General features: G+C 44.8%; 1 protein-coding gene across 2 annotated transcripts; it reads right to left on the bottom strand.

Moving 5' to 3' along the window:
* Nucleotides 1–549: 549 nt before the first annotated feature.
* On the bottom strand, nt 550–2,569 carry Ubb (ubiquitin B). 2 transcript variants are annotated; one of them, XM_040748838.1, is made up of 2 exons: nt 2,423–2,569; nt 550–1,851 (listed from the first exon to the last, which is right to left on the bottom strand). In XM_040748838.1, exon 2 carries the CDS (start codon nt 1,843–1,845, stop codon nt 700–702), a length of 1,146 nt encoding a protein of 381 aa, XP_040604772.1. In that variant the 5' UTR covers nt 1,846–1,851; nt 2,423–2,569; the 3' UTR covers nt 550–699. The 2 variants fall into 2 exon arrangements, with proteins under 2 accessions (XP_040604772.1, XP_040604773.1); XM_040748839.1 differs by lacking the exon at nt 2,423–2,569 and adding an exon at nt 2,168–2,266.
* Nucleotides 2,570–17,282: the final 14,713 nt, after the last annotated feature.

Raw genomic sequence — 17,282 nt, 5'->3', positions numbered from 1 at the left:
GTCTGAATTTCAGGTGAGCTAGTTAAAACTGTCTCAAAAACATTCCTAAACTTTTGGGACAAGATGCAAGCCTTCCACCCACAGGTGTTCACCGTAAAAGCTTTAACCTTCCCATTACTTACCACTTCTCCAAATGTGGGGATCTTCTTCCTAGTCAAGGGCATTACCCCAACCAGCCAGTATCTTACCCAAGCAATGTAGCTATGTACTTCAGTGTAATAATTAGTTAACAAACCTCTCCTCCCTCCCAAAGTACCTAAACACATTACCATCCAAAGAGCTCAATCAAAACTTTGGCTATTTCCTCCACAAAGTCTTTGATGAGCTTCAGGGAATTATACTTGCTTTCCCCCAATGTAAAAAGGCTGCATGGGAACGCCTCTAATAGTGTTGCAAATTGATATTATAGCTTTGTCATTAACTTTTAAACAAAGTTCCCAACTCATCTAAGCCATAAGCGACAAAAAATTTAAATAACAATCTCTAAAGACAATCAGTGGGGAGGTCCTCCACCCAAGCCACCACAGAAACTTCACAAATGACACCATGTATGCTTACCATGCAACAAAACCTTTATTAACATTTTTTAACAGAGGTTCAGCTATTATTGAAACTTGTAATTTCTAAACTTAAATTGGGGCAAATGGCTATAGTGCAGAGTAATGCCATCATTGCCCACTGGGAATGCAGACTGAAGAATTAATAGCCACCCCTGAGGCGGAGGACCAGGTGCAGGGTAGACTCTTTCTGGATGTTGTAATCAGAAAGAGTGCGGCCATCTTCCAGCTGCTTGCCTGCAAAGATGAGTCGCTGCTGGTCGGGGGGGATGCCCTCCTTATCCTGGATCTTGGCCTTGACGTTTTCGATGGTGTCACTGGGCTCCACCTCCAGGGTGATGGTCTTGCCGGTCAGGGTCTTCACGAAGATCTGCATGCCACCTCTGAGGCGGAGGACCAGGTGAAGGGTGGACTCTTTCTGGATGTTGTAATCAGAAAGAGTGCGGCCATCTTCCAGCTGCTTGCCTGCAAAGATGAGTCGCTGCTGGTCGGGGGGGATGCCCTCCTTATCCTGGATCTTGGCCTTGACGTTTTCGATGGTGTCACTGGGCTCCACCTCCAGGGTGATGGTCTTGCCGGTCAGGGTCTTCACGAAGATCTGCATGCCACCTCTGAGGCGGAGGACCAGGTGCAGGGTGGACTCTTTCTGGATGTTGTAATCAGAAAGAGTGCGGCCATCTTCCAGCTGCTTGCCTGCAAAGATGAGTCGCTGCTGGTCGGGGGGGATGCCCTCCTTATCCTGGATCTTGGCCTTGACGTTTTCGATGGTGTCACTGGGCTCCACCTCCAGGGTGATGGTCTTGCCGGTCAGGGTCTTCACGAAGATCTGCATGCCACCTCTGAGGCGGAGGACCAGGTGCAGGGTGGACTCTTTCTGGATGTTGTAATCAGAAAGAGTGCGGCCATCTTCCAGCTGCTTGCCTGCAAAGATGAGTCGCTGCTGGTCGGGGGGGATGCCCTCCTTATCCTGGATCTTGGCCTTGACGTTTTCGATGGTGTCACTGGGCTCCACCTCCAGGGTGATGGTCTTGCCGGTCAGGGTCTTCACGAAGATCTGCATGCCACCTCTGAGGCGGAGGACCAGGTGAAGGGTGGACTCTTTCTGGATGTTGTAATCAGAAAGAGTGCGGCCATCTTCCAGCTGCTTGCCTGCAAAGATGAGTCGCTGCTGGTCGGGGGGGATGCCCTCCTTATCCTGGATCTTGGCCTTGACGTTTTCGATGGTGTCACTGGGCTCCACCTCTAGGGTGATGGTCTTGCCGGTCAGAGTCTTCACGAAGATTTGCATTTTGACCTTGAATTTAAAAGGTAAAGTGCCACTTATAATTTCGATTCCCACAAAATACATCTAGTGCAAGCCCCTCCCCCGCGTTTCTTCAACACAGTATGTTTTGTCATGGTTCCAAGCCGCTAAAGCATTTCAAAACACCGAACTGGCATCCAGAACCTTCACCAATTGAGGAATATCCGAGTCTGCCAGTAACAGCCGTGATAAATTAAGAATGAAAAAAATCCAAACCACAAAGCCATTAATAAAGATTCCCATGATTTACACAAATACGTAACTCCTACGATGAATTTAACCTTATGCCTAGCTAAGTCGGGAATACCTCTTTTCTGCCTTCCCCCACTGAAGTAACCACGACGGACTCTCCATCGGTTAGGTGTCCGTTAAGCTCCCTGGCGCGCGCGCCAGGGCCGCCCCCGCTCCGCGCACGCGAACAAGGCCCACTCTTCCCGGAAGGCCCGTTGCCGCGTCACGTCAGCTCGCCCTCCCCTCCCCCACCCCGAGAAAAAAAGCCCGTTTAGCCTAACGTCAGCCCCTTTTCCGGCCCTTCCAGGGCTCAAGCAGCGCAGACCATTACCTGCTAGCGAATGTGTTGAGCCCACAAACCGCCGAGCGCGTACAAACACCTAGACGCAAACAGCTTCCCAGTGGACAAAGCCTCTCGTCACTGAGCGCTGCGGCGGCGCGAGCCAGTATTTATGCAGCGTCTGTTGCGTCACTTACCACGCCTACGCATCTGTCGTCTTCCTGCGCCACCGAAAGTAGTCCCCCGTATCCCACCTCCCGCAACTCAGTCAGGCTTTCCAGCTGAGCTCCCAATTCATCAGAACCGAAGAAAAAAAACAATAACAAGTGAAATCCCCTTTATTTTCAGCGACACGTCTCCCCTTGCATAACAATATTAAAAAAATCACCGAGCGGATGGATCCAGGTTAAAGGGCCCTCCCTCGAAAGATCTGGAAACTTCCTTGCTGCGCCAGCGCTGATTGGTGAGGCGACAAAGACTAGGCCGGCGCTGATTGGTGGGGAACGCGGGCCGCTCTATTGTTGCTGGGCTGGGTTCCGTGGCAGTTTAACGTCAACGTTGCTAAGTAACCGAGTGCGCCTGCGCCGCGGCTGGTTTCGCGAAAAATGCCGGCGTTTCCTGCCTGAAGTGGGGGAAGGGGTCTTTTCTTCCCGCGTCTGGATCCCTGCAGCCCGAGTCCCCAGTGGCCTGAGTTTACGCCGCCGGGTGAATTGTGACCCAGTGCTGCTAGCACTGCTGGACGTTAGCTTCGCTCTGGCCCCTGCAGTGTGGACACTGATGCTTCTGCGGCCACAGCGCTTTAGCGGCTTTGTCTTCCTCGCCTTACACAGGCTCAGACGTGGGAGTGGGGCGTCTGCTGGGCTGGAGGCTGAGGAGGGCTCAGCGAGAGACCCGGCCCGGCACATCCTCTTTCTCCTCAGCAGTCTCCAAACAATGGAAAGAAAGAGGACACGTGCCCGTTAGACTCAATACCCCGGGTTCACCCACCTCTCTCATTTAGGGTGCCTATTGTGCAAAGGAAGGGAAAGGAGCAGTTAATCCTAGAACCTCAGGACTGGGTTCAGACATCCTGGGTGTGGCCGCTTTTCCCTCATCGAGATAAACAAGGAAAGAGCAGAGCAGCTTGGATCGCGATGTCATGCGGAGTCACGAGGTTGGCTATGTAAATAACCTTGAAAACAGCCTTGTTTGCGTGGCTCTCAACCTCCGTACGGTATGACATCTAGAAATGTTGACAAATTAGGTCAAGGTTCACATTAACTTATGGACGAAACGTTGGGAATGTGTCTGGTTTGCCTCGAATGAACCGAAAGCCCCAGTTTGACTCCCCAGCCTAATGTCTACTATCTAGAATAAAGAGCAGGTGGATTTTAACTAGAACTGAATTGAAAATTAGAAAATGTCCATTTTACATAGTATTTTATTTTTATTAGGCCACATGAGTTGGCCCTTGCTTCACCAAGCAGAATGCGTCCTGAGTCAGGCATTCTGATGTGCAGGTTAAACTAGAATGCAGGTCTTATGACTGGTGTGATGACTTCACTGCGTTATGGTCTAGCAATCGCCAGAACTTATTCTTACTACTTCCTGGTTTATTGTTTTCTCAAAGTAGATCATTTGGTTACTTCAACATAGGAATAACGTTTCAAAAGAATGGCTTCTGGATTCTTCCCCAAGTAGACAAGATAACTTTTTTAATAGTACAGTTTTTATTTGGTCCATGTGTCATCGTTGTCGTTGTCATTAACTCCCCACCCCAGACAGGGCATCAGTATGCATCCCTGCTTTGCCTGAAACTACTATGTAGACCAGGCTGGCCTAGAGGTCGCAGGGATCCTCTTGGCTCTGCTTCTGAGTGCTGGGATTAAAGACGTGGACCATCATGCCAAGCTGTAAACAGGCTTTTAAGAAACTCAGTTCCTGTGTATGAGTGTCTGTTTATATACTACTTGTGTACCTGGTACCTGAGGAGCTCAGAACAGGGTGTCAAATATCCTGTAACTATATAGACTGTTGTGAGCACTCATGTGGGTGCTTGGGAGTTGAGCCCCAGTCCTCCGAAAGAGAAGCCTGTGCTCTTAATTGCTGAGCAATTCCCCAGTAAACAGATTTAAAACAACAAAATAGGACAGGGCTTTCTAATTTTGAGATTAGAAACTCGTTGTGTTAGCACTGTGCTCAATGTTTCTTCAATGAATAACGAACAGTTTTCCATTTTGTTCATCTAAAAAAAAGTTTTTGCTTTTGGGGTTTTTTGTTTTTGTTTTTTCAAGATAGTTTCTTTGTGTAGCCCTGGCTGTCCTAGAACCAGCTCCTTAGACCCAGCTGGCCACAAACTCAGGGATCTGCCAGTCTCTTCCTCCCTAGTGCTGTAATCAAAGGTTTGTGCCACCAAGCCCAGCTAGTAGCACTATGGTTAACATTTTTAATATTAGGACAGATGGTTCTTGCCTAGATAGCCCTTTTGAAACTGAGGAGATATTGGCTGTGACTGAGTGATTTTACTTGGCCAGGTGTCTATTACAGCATTGTGAGAGACCCATGTTCCTAAGAAAAACATAGAATAAATAAAAATAAAAGAGGGCAGAGGAATTGGTTAGTGATTAAGGTCCTTCCTTCCTCCCTCCCTCTCTTCCTTTATTTTGGCAGGGTTTCTCTGTGTATCCCTGGCTGTCCTGGAACTTGCTTTGAAAACTTGTGCTAGGATTAAAGGCATGCACAAATACCACCTAAAAAAAAATTATTGGCTGAACAGTGGTAGTAAACACCTTAATCCCAGCACTCAGGAGGCAGAGACAGACAGATCTCTGAGTTCAAGGCTACAGAGATACAGTGAGTTCCAGGATAGCCAGGACTACACAGAGAAACCCTGTCTCAAAAAGAAAGAAAGGAATATTTATTGAAAAAGTGCCTCATGGGGCTGGAGAGATGGCTCAGTGGTTAAGAGCACTGACTGGTGCCCTCTTCTGGCATGCAGGCAGAAGGCTGTATAAATAAATAAAATATAAAAAAAAAAAAAAGAAAAGAAAGAAAAAGTGCCTCATGGCCAGGCATTGGTAGCACATGCCTTTAGTCCCAGCACTCGGGAGGCATAGGCAGGAAGATCACTGTGAGTTCAAGGCCTGCTTGGTCTACAGAGCAAGTGCCAGGATAGACTTCAAACCTACACAGAGAAACCCTGCCTTGAAAAAAAAAAAAAAAAAAAAAAGAGTCTCATGTAATTCAGGCTGGCCTTGAATTCAATATGTAGCCCAGGCTGCTTCAAACTCATGATCCTGCTGTGTCTACCTTCTAAATGCTAGGATTACAGCCATTCACTACCATAACTCTACTAGCAGGAATGAAGATACTCTGAGACACCTGTGTCCTTCCATTAGGGCTATCAGACTTTTGAGACAGTAGACCTAAGAAACCAAGGAATCTCGTGCTCAGAGAAGGAAAAGGCTTAAAAGTCTGGTTCCTGCCTGGTAGGAATTTTATCTCTTAGGATGAGATTTCATACAGGTCCAAGAACTTGTCCAGCCATCTTGAAGGAAGAACTGGAGTCCAGACAAAGGTGACTGTGGAGACCATACTTTGATCACAACTGTCCTTTGTTTTAAGGACTTTACTATTTTTAATTATGTGAGTACAGATGTCTGCAGAGGCCAGAAGAGGGTGTTGGATTCTCAGGAAGCTGTAGTTACAGGTGGTTATGAGCTGCCTCACATGGGTGCTGGGAACCAGACTTAGGTCCCCTGTAAGAGCATCAAGTGCTCTTAACTGCTAAGCCATCTCCAGCCCCTTAATTTCAATCCAAACCTCATGTTGGCACTTTGAAGATGGACTTGAGAGGGAAGGCATTGGACCTCTTTATTTGTTCCTCTTTCCAGTGGCACCACTTTGGGTAATTTTCCTTTTTCTGCTTTTCACTGTTCCTTGTCTGATTGGCCTGATGAAGACCGGTGGCCAAACCTAGCTTATTAGGACTGCTAAGCTTACTGCAACCTATAGTAGTCCTTGGCTCCTGAGCTCCAGGATACCTTTCCATCTGAGCTGTGTAATACTCAGTATTCTGTGACTCCCAAGTGCCAGAATACCTGTCCCACCCAGTCCACCCAAAATGCCTACACAGCGGGGGCTACCCTAAACTACAAAGCATGGCCCCATCTCAAAACAAAATAAGAAGGGCTGAAGATACAACTCAGTTGGTAGAATGCTTGCCTAGTGAAACCTGTTTTTGGTGGTTGGTTGTTGCAGTCCAGAGGTTGAACACAGAACATCACATATGTAGTCATAATGAGCTACATCCCAAACCCAAACCCATCATTCTGTACAATGAATATACATTAGAAAATTAAGTTTCACTGAGATGGATATGGTAGCTGTGCTTGCAACCCCATCATGCAGGAGGTAGAGGTAGGAAGGAGGATTTGAGAGTTAAAGGCATTCTGAACTACCTCGTGAGTTGAATACATCAAGCTAGCCAGGTAGTGGTGGCATGCACCTTTGATCCCAACACTTGGGAGGCAGAGGCAGGCAGATATCTCTGTGAGTTTGAGGGCAGCCTGGTTCCAGAATAGCCAGGGCTACAGTGAGAAACCCCATCTCAAAACAAAAGCAAACAACAACCTACAAAAAACAGAAAGAGGTGAGGCCTATCATGTGAGCTGAGAAATCTGGGTCCTGTGGTTGAGAGGACAGCCTGGCCATGCCATCCCAGTGGTCAATTCTCTTACCGGGAGCTGAAGTATCAAGCCTCAGAGTACAAAATGGTGCCCTTCAACCTGCTCAGTCTATGCTGCAGCGTCTCCTTCCTGCTGGTGGCCGTGCTAGTTCAACAGCCTCATCTGGAAGGAGACTACCATCTGCAGCCCAAATCCTATCTGAGAAGCACAGTTCACTGTCTGCTTCTGTACTCATGCAGTCCTGTTACCCCAGAGAGGGATGTGTAGAGCAGTGTTGAGCACTGCTCTGTGTTCAGAATTCCCTTTTCTAAAGTCCAGGACAGACGGTCAAGGCTTTGGTTTGCTCACTCTACAGAGTTGTGTAGGCTCTTCGTTTTGTCTGTTTGTTTTGTTTGGAGACAGGATCACAGTGTGTAGCTCTCGCTGTCCTGGAACACACTATGTAGACCAGCCTAGCCTAGAACTCAGAGAGATCTGCCTGCCTCCCCAAACTTCTGCCCCCAAAGTGCGGGGATTAGAGCTGTGGGTTACCACAGCCAGCCAGGTTCTTGTTTTGTGAGCACATCCCATAGGGGCCAGTCTTCAAGTCTTGCATCGCCTCACCTGATATGTTGATTTTAGGAACTTAAACCTGATCCCGAATACTTAAACTTTTCTTTAAGGATCTGGCAAGGTGTCTCAGGTGTTAGGAGCTCTTGCTGCTTTTGCAGAGAACTCTAATTTGATTCCTAATAACTACATGGTGTGGCTTCCAACCCCCTGTGACTCTAGCTCTATGAAATATGTCTCCCTCTGCAGGCACCACATGCATGTGTATAGACAAACGTATTTTTTTAAAAAGATTTATTTGTTCATTTGTGCTTATGAGTACTTGATCTGTGCACACCTTCACACCAGAAGAGGGAATCAGATCCCATGTGAGCCACCATGTGGTTGCTGGGAATCGAACTCAGGGCCTCTGGGAGAGCAGCCAGTGCTCTTAACCTCTGAGCCATCGCTCCAGCCCAGACAAACGTATTTTTAAAATAAAAAAGACATTAATTTTTCTTTCAATTGTGGTAAGATACAGTATATATAAAATTACCTTTTAAAGCACATTGTTTTTGTGAAGCAGAGTTCCACTATGTCATCCAGCCTGGCTTTGACCTCACAGCCCTCCAGCCCTGAACCCCCAGAACTGAGATTATAGGCATTCAATTTCATGCCTCCATTTTTTCCTACTTTTTCTTTTTGGAAAATTTACATGGTACATTTATTTGTGTGTATGAGCCACAGTGCACATGTGAAGGTCAGAGGGTAACTTGAGGGGGTTGGTCGGTTCTCTTCTACTATGTGGGTTCCAGAAATCAAATGCAAGTCATCAGGCTCGGAGCCATCTGACTGACCATATTTTTTTTTCTTTTAGACATTTGAAGAGTAAATCTCAGTTTATTTGCAAACATCCCTACTATTCAACCTCAGAACATCTTATCTTGAACACTGAAACTGTCTACAGGAACATCAACTGCCCCTTCATACCCCACATAGCCCTGACAAGTGCTCAGTACCCGATCGATGTGCTTTTAACACTCAAGGCAGAAATGTCATGTTCTACTTTGTTAAAAATACATTTTTAGCCGGGCGTTGGTGGCGCACGCCTTTAATCCCAGCAGTCTGTGTTTTGTTTTATTTGAGTTCTCAGGATTGAACTCAGGGCCTCATATATCATGAATGCTAAGGGCCCTACCACTGCTATATACCCAAGTTTCTTTTTACTTACAAAATATTGTGTGTGTGTGTGTGTGTGTGTGTGTATGTGTGTGTGTGTGTGTGTGTGTGTGTTTATGAGAGAAACAGAGAGAGAAAGAGGAGAGATGAGATACAGCCATGGTTGTGTGAGTGTGAGCACAGGAATGCCATGGTGTGGGCAGAGGTTTGCATTGGGACCATCAGTCTGCTCTGTCCCACCAGCTGGCTCCCAAATAATCACACAGAGACTTATTAATTATAAATGCTCAGCTGATAGTTTAGGCTTGTTACTAAATTAACCCATATTTCTTTCCTTTTTGCTCTCTTTTTTATTTTTCTCTTTCTTTTTTTTTTTTTGAGACATGGTTTCTCTTTGGCTTTGGAGCCTGTCCTGGAACTCAATCTTGTAGACCAGGCTGGTCTCAAACTCACAGAGATCCACCTGCCTCTGCCTCCCACTGCTGGGATTAAAGGTGTATGTATACCACCACTGTCTGGCTTAACCCATATTTCTTATCTACACTCTGCTACTCAATGGTACCTTTTGTCAGCACTCTTGTTTCTGGCTGCTGACTCTGTCTCCTCACCTGTCTGCCAATCCCACGTAACCTCTTCCTGCCTAGCTATTGCCCATCAGCTCCTTATTAATCCAATGAAAACAACACATTCACAGTGTACAAAAGATTGTTCCACAGTGCCATGGATCACACGTGGAGGTCACAGACAGTTTTCAGGAGCTGGTTCTCTCCTTCCACTTGAATTTGTATGGCAAGCACTTTTGCCTTCTGAGTCATCTGGCTGGCCCATTTTTTACTTTTTATTTGAGACATGATCTCAGGGTCTTACTCTGTACCCTAGGCTGGCCTTAAACTGTGGTCCTTCTGCCTCAGCCTTCCTGGTAGCTGTAATTACAGGTCTGTGTCACCACATCTAGCAACTTAATTTTGTTTCTGTGGTTATATTTTCTTTGTGATTTCTTTTTTTTTTTTTTTTTTTTTTTTTTTGGTTTTTCGAGACAGGATTTCTCTGTATTGTTCTGGAGCCTGTCCTGAAACTCACTCTGTAGTCCAGGCTGGCCTCGAACTCACAGAGATCCGCCTGCCTCTGCCTCCCGAGTGCTGGAATTAAAGGCATGCGCCACCAACGCCCGGCTTGTGATTTCTTTCTTTTCTCCCCCTTCCTTCCATTCCTTCCTTCTTTTTTTTTTTTATTTGAGTGAGTGTTTCTGTGTATCCCTGGCTGTCCTAGAACTTGCTCTGTAGACCAGGTTGGCCTCAAACTCAAAGAGATCCGCCTGCCTCTGTCTTCTGAGCACTGAGATTAGAGGCGAGAGCCACCACTACCTGGCACAAATGCAAATTTTGTTTTCTGTTTTCTTTATCAAGTTTTATCAGGTATCCATCTTATTGACACATTTTTAAAAATCCTAGAAAATTATTGTGCTCCATGAGTAAAAGGAGATGTGTACAGATTTCACACGGAAGGAAGAGGCTAGTTTTATGAAGGAAAGCAGGCAAAAGTGTGTGGGAATCTCATTTGCTACATATTTTGAAGAGAGAAACTATGACAAGAAATCAAAAATTAGATTCCCGGACAAAAATGTCATCCCATTTTGGGGCAAAAGAAAGACAATTTTAGAATCAAGCACTCAGAACGTTTATCAGCCATGACTCTAGCTGAGGACATCGTCTAATCTATTGATACTTCTTGTGTTAGAGAAGCAATGAGCATGGCACCATGAGCAACTGATCTCGTAATCATATATGTAAGTGGGTAGTTTAATCATTCAACAAAGAGACTCAACCTTAACAATGTGGTAAACTAAGATGAGAAATGCTTCCTATAAAGGCTCAGGAGTGAGTCAAATAGCATACTTAAGAGAACGGGGCCTGGCTTAATGGGAAAGTAAGAAGAAAGCACAATTTCTGTCTGTGTGTGCATGCTGTGTTATGTGCACGTATGTGTGAGTATGTGTGTACGTGTGTGCAAGCACTTATTTGTGTGTGCAGAAGTCAGAGGGAATTGTCTGCTGTTCCGCTGAGACAGTTTCTCATTGAACCTGGACCTAGACTGTCAGCTAGTAAGCCCCAGCAATCATCCTGTCTCGGTCCCACTCCCTAGCACTGGGCTACAGGTGTGCACAGTCACACACCTTTTTACGTGGATGCTGGGGATTTGAACTTGAGGGAACTTTACCTGACTTTACAAATAAGGACTTAAGCCGGGCGTTGGTGGCGCACGCCTTTAATCCCAGAAACCGGGAGGCAGAGGCAGGTGGATCTCTGTGAGTTCGAGGCCAGCCTGGTCTACAAAGTGAGTTCCAGGACAGCCTCCAAAGCTACAGAGAAACCCTGTCTCAAAAAAGCAAAACAAAAAACCAAATAAGGACTTAAACACAGTAGTGTTAGTGTGATGTTAGGTAAATAGAGCAATGGAACAGAATGGAAGGTCAAGAGAGACCACAGTGTAGCAGGCTTACCTTTGGGCTACCAACCAGCTCCCAAATCGTGACACAGAGACTTATTATTAATGAATGCTCGGCCTTAACTTATGCTTGTCCCACCAGCTCTTAAAACTTAATCTAGCCTGTTTCTCTTCATGTATGTTTTGCCTTGGGTGTTTTTACCTTTCTTTCATTCTGTATGTCCTACTCTGTGTCTGACTGGCTGGCAGCTACCTGCTTCTCTTTCTTCCTCATTCTCTCCCCGCCTCCTCACATAGATTCCCCCTCTAGCCCCACCTATTCCTCTGTTGTCTAACTATTGGCCATTCAGCTTTTTATTAGAACAGTCAGGTGTCTAAGGCAGCCAAAGCAACACATCTTTACATCATTAAACAAATGCAACATAAACAAATGTAGCACACCTTTACATAAAGTAATATTCCACAACAGATTAGTTGATTTTTGACAGAGAATGCAGTTCAGTGTCTATATTGTTCATCTTTTCAATAAACTGATGGTGATTAACGGGATATCTATGTGGGAGGGAAAAGAACTTGACTTCTATGTATTCCACATGTAAAAATTAATTTGATGGGGCTGAAGAGATATTCAGAGGTTAAGATGACCCAGATTCAGTTCCTAGCACCCATCAGACAGATCATGACAATCTATAATAATTCCAGTTCTACGGAATCTGATACCCTCTTCTTACTTCTGTAGGCACCAGTATGCAAGCAGTGTACTTAAGTGTAAGCAAAGCACTCATACACATAAATCAAAAATAAAAATAAATCTGAGATAGAAAATAGATGTAAGTCTGTGAACAAAACTCTGAAATATGTACAAGAAAATGTTCATGATCTTTGAGGTAGGCAGAATCCTATGTAAACTAAAGTTTACCATAAAAGAATTCATAAGTTGAACTTCATCAAAATAATTTCTACTCATCAAAAGATGATGTTGAGGAAGTGGAGGACAAGTGTCATTGAGGACACATCCTTAATATGTGTGTCTGGCAGAGACACAGAGAGCTGTATATCAAACTGTTCTGGTTAGCTTTTTTTTTTGTGGGGGTTGTTTCTAGACAGGATTTTTCTGTGTAGCTTTGGAGCCTATCCTGGCTCCTGGCACTCACTCTATAGATGAGGCTGACTTTGAACTGACAGAGATCCGACTGCCTCTGCTTCCCAAGTGCTGGGATTAATGGTGTGCACCACCACCGCCAGGCTCTGGTTAGTTTTTTTTTTTTTTTTTTTTTTTTTTTTGTTAACACAAACTAGGGTCGTCTGGGAAGAGGGAACCTCAGTTGAGAAAATATCTCCATCAGATTGGTGGGTAGTCAAGTGTGGCGGTTTGAATGAGAATGGTCCCCAAAGACACATATGTTTGCATACTTAGTTCCCAGTTGGTAAAACTGGAAAGGATTAGGTGATGTGGCCTTTGGAGGATGTGTGCCATGAGGGCTGGCATTGAAGTTTCAAAAGTCCAGCCCAGCCCAGTCTCTCTCCCTGCCTGCTGCTTTCAATGTGAGCTCCCAACTACTGCTCCAGTGCCATCCCTGCCTGCTGGTCATGGACCCTAACCCTCTGCAATAGCAAGTCCCCAATAAATTCTATTATAAATTGCCTTGGTCACAACGTCTTATTACAACAATAAAAAAGTAACTAAGACAATAAGTTTGTGGGGACATTTTCTTTATTCAGTATTGATGTGAGAGGGCCCAACACATTGTGGGCAGTGCAGCCCCTAACAGAAGGTCCTGGGTTATATAAGAAAAAAAAAAACCCAAGAGGCTCATTCATCCATGGTCTGTGTTTCAGGCCCTAATTCCAGGTTCCTGCCTTGAAGTCCTGCCCTGACTTCTCTCAACGATGGACTATAGGCTGTAAGATGAAATAAACTTTTTCCTCTCTGAATTTCTTTTGGTCATAGTGTTTATCATAATAGAAAGCAATCTAGGACATAAACCTGACTTAAAAATGACTCTCTCCAGGGACTCAGGATGTAGAGGCAGGTGGATCTCTGTGCATTCAAGGCCAGCTTGGTCTGCAGAGCAAGTTCTAGGACAGCCAAAGATACACAGAGAAACTAAAAAGAACAAAAACAAAAACAAAAAATAACTATTTAAAATTTTTCTTTTGACTTTTCGAGACAGGGTTTCTCTGTGGCTTTGGAGCTTGTCCTGGAACTCGATCTTGTAGACCAGGCTGGTCTCGAACTCACAGAGATCCACCTGCCTCTCCTCCCGAATGCTGGGATTAAAGGTGTGCACCACCATTACCTGACAAAAATTTTTTCAAAAAAATTCTGTGTGGGGGTATATGCATGCAAGGGTGCAGGTTCTCAAGAAGAGAAGAGGGCATCAGATACCCTGGAGCTTAGGTTACAGTCAGCTGCCCAAGGTAGGTGCTGGGAACCAGTTAGGGTCCTTTACAAGAGCTGTACCAACTCTTAACCATTCAGCCCAAAAAGGATTTTCAAACTGAAGACACCCAAATGTTCAGCATATGAAAAGGTAGCATTACTACAGTTTAGTACATTACTACAGCTTTCTTGGACAGCCACTCCCCAAGTCATGACATGGAGACTTATTATGAATGTTTGGCCTTAGCTTAAGCTTGTTTATTTTTTAAATAATTATTTATTTTTGTGTGTGTATTAATGGTTTGCCTGCATGTATGTCTGTGTGAGGGTGGTGGATACTGAAGTTACACACAGTTGTGAGCTGCCATGTGAGTACTGGGAATTAGACCCAGGTTCTTTAGAAGAGCAGTCAGTGCTCTTAACTCCTGAGCCATGTATCCAGCCCCTTAAGGTTATTTCTTAGCTAGTTTTTTTTAACTTATATTAACCCATTTCTATTAATCTATGGACTGCCCCAGGCTCATTTACATCATCTATATATTGTCCTGCTTCCTCTGTGTTGGCTGGCCCCCGGGTCAGATGACCTCCTCCCCACTGGTTCTGGTGAGCTGGCTGGTTTTCCTTTCTCTCTGTCTGCCAGCACCACTTATTCCTCCTCTGTCTAGCTATTGGCAGTTCAGCTTTTTATTAGACCAATCAGGTGCCTTAGGCAGAAAAGGTGAAACAGCAGCACATCTTTACATAGTTAGACAAATGCAGCATAAACAAATGCAACACATCTTTACATAGGTAAATATTATATTCCACAACACTACAGGAGAAAGAACTGTAAAACAATAGAAAGGGATGTCACCACAGCACCACCAGAAAAGCTAAGTTTAAAGACCAACAGTGTCAAGTCTTGTGAGGTGTAGAACAACCACGATCCTCATATAGTGCTGGTAGAATATAACACTTCTATCCAGGCTAAAAATAGTTTAGTAGTTTCTTAAAAAGAATAGTACTAGTAGGGCATGGTGGCACATGCCTGTAATCCTAGAAGTTGTGAGGTAGAGGCTTGTGAGCTGAAGACATCACTGGCTACATTGTAAGACTTGATCATAACACAATCTTAATCTATGAACCAGAAATTCCACTTGGAATTTTTGGAAGAGCAATCAGTCTACAAAAAGACTTGGGTACAAGTGTTTTTCTAAACATTAGCTTAATGTACAATTGGCACAAGTTAGAAACAACTCAAGTATCCACTAAAATTTGTTTTTTCCCAGATAGATTTCTCTGTGTAACAGCCCCAGCTGTCCTGTAATTTGATCTGTAGACCAGGATGGCCTTGAACTCACAAAGATACACCTGCCTCTGCTAGGATTAAAGGTGTGAACATTTAAGGGGATTAGGGACAGCTCAGTCAATGAATGTGGTCACATAAGCATGACACCCTTAGTTTGGATCCCTAACACCCAAGTAAAAGTGAGGCACGTGCCTGTAACCCCACCACTGTGGGGGTGACAGGAATAGTCATGTCCTTTAGTTTAGTGACCTTCTAGTTTAGCCGATGGGTGAGCTCCAGTTTCAGTAAGAGACCCTATCTCAAAAGTAAGGTGGAAAGTGTAGAGGAAGACATCCATCATTGAACTCTGACCTACACACACACACACACAGGAGAATAAACATTAATATATTCAGGTGTTAATTTTCTTCCCATTTCGGTGCTATAACCAGAAGCAACTTGGGAAGGAATAAGTCCCAGGTCCCATGCCAATGAGAGAAGTCAGGTCAGAACTGAATCGGAGGCCACAGAGGAGTGCTGCTCACTGGCTTGCTCCCCACAGCTTGCTTAGCCTGCTTCCTTATACAATCCAGGACCACCTGCCCAGGGTAGGTACTGCCCACTCCCCCATCAATCATGAATCAAGAAAATGACCCACAGACTTGCCTACCCCCTCATCTGATGGAGGCATATTTTTTTCAATTGAGGTTCCATTTCAGATGACCCTTGCTTGAGTCATGCTGATAAAAACTAATGAGCACAGATCATAAATATTGACATCAATCAATGTATACAGAATGATTTCCAAAATGGGGACCAGTGTTAGACTTAACAGTGTACATGCTATTTTTGAAATGACATTCAGAGATAGGCTCAAGTACTGTGGTGTATAGATCACACAGGCTTGAGGCCAGTCTCAGCTACATAGTCTGAGGCTAGACTAGGCTGCAGAGGGAAACCCTGACTCCAACAATCAGGGCATTTGAGTGCAGGTGCCTGTCACCAAACCAGACAGCCTGTTTGGTGGGAGGGGGAACTGAGGATGCACGCTGTCCTTGCTCTCCATGTGATGCTCACTAGCTACCCTCCCTGAATAGAGATTTTAAAATGTAATACATATCAGGAGGCAGACGTCGGCAGATCTCCGTGAGTTCCAGACCAGCCAGGACTACACACTTGTCTCTAAATAAATAAACAACAAGTGAAAGTAATTTATGGTGATAAAAGTCAAAATAGGGGTCACTTCTGTTTTCTTTTTGGAGATATTTAGTGTGCTAGGATGTGCCACATTTGAATTGGTGGATACGAATCTGAACATTTAAGATGTGGGCACTTTATGTAAACTATAACTCAAAAGAAACAGCAAAGCAAATTGTGTATCTAGGAAGTTTTAAGGAGAACTTTGTGTTAAAACTTCACGAAGAGCCGGGCGGTGGTGGCGCATGCCTTTAATCCCAGCACTCGAGAGCCAGAGGCAGGCGGATCTCTGTGAGTTCGAGGCCAGGCTGGACCGACAATACAGAGAAACCCTGTCTCGTAAAACCAATAAAACCAAAAAAACAAAAAACAAAACAAAACAAAAAAAAACTTCACGAAGAAAAAAACTTCATGAAGATTTATCAATTGATAAAACTATACTTGAGAAAATCTAAAATCAATATTTTAATTGTTACAAAGACTGAAAATAAATGGAGTCTATATTCCAATAAACGTAGGAATTAACAAAATCAGAACTAAGAAGAAAGCTGAAAAGGAAAAATGCAAGAAAATGAGTAAGAGAAATGTTTCTTTGAAAGTGTGAGAGCAACTAAAAGGGTTTGGAGACTATCTGGGATGCCCTGGAGGGACGCGCGCAGGGAGTGTGTGTGGGGGTGTTCTTGTGATCTTTTTTTCTTTAAACTTCAGTATTCTGCAAAAGCATACATGTAGAATATAATCCTGGATCCATTCATTTACCTAAAATTGAATACAAAATCCGGGCCCGGGAATGTGGCTCAGTGTAAAGGGCTTGCACAGTACTCTATTCCCAGTTCTGCAAAAACAAAAATAGAAACAAAACAAAATCTTGACCATCAATCAAACGGATTCCAGCTGTCATTTATGCTTCAAATAGCAAGTGCCAGACCATTTACGTACGTTAGCTCATATTAGGTGCATGATGGCTTCTGCAAGTGTCACCACCTAGGAGACCAAGTTGCCCAAGCTTGTCAGCTCTGATGTGGCTATGCATTGAGGCCTGACGTAGGCCTCCTCAGGTCACGAATGTATGATTGGCGCTGATCAAACCCGCACGACGACCTGCAAGCACAGGTGGAGGCGCGGTCTCGTTAGACCCTCCTCAGCACCAAGAGCACACAAGCCCGGGGTCTCCCACTGAAGACAGGCCGCGGTAGTCAGGTCCAGAGCTCGTGCGCCGCGCACCACCCCCGGGGCTTTCAGGTT

This window comes from Mesocricetus auratus, unplaced genomic scaffold (assembly GCF_017639785.1).
Source record: "Mesocricetus auratus isolate SY011 unplaced genomic scaffold, BCM_Maur_2.0 Super-Scaffold_100007, whole genome shotgun sequence".
Taxonomy (NCBI): Eukaryota; Metazoa; Chordata; class Mammalia; order Rodentia; family Cricetidae; genus Mesocricetus; species Mesocricetus auratus.
Note: the sequence above shows the minus strand (reverse complement) of the source record. Positions and strands in the feature narration are given on the sequence as shown.

Bases quoted from the DNA above. Each gene is read 5' to 3' on its own strand.
- Ubb (XM_040748838.1), bottom strand. From the start codon at position 1,845: ATGCAAATCTTCGTGAAGACTCTGACCGGCAAGACCATCACCCTAGAG.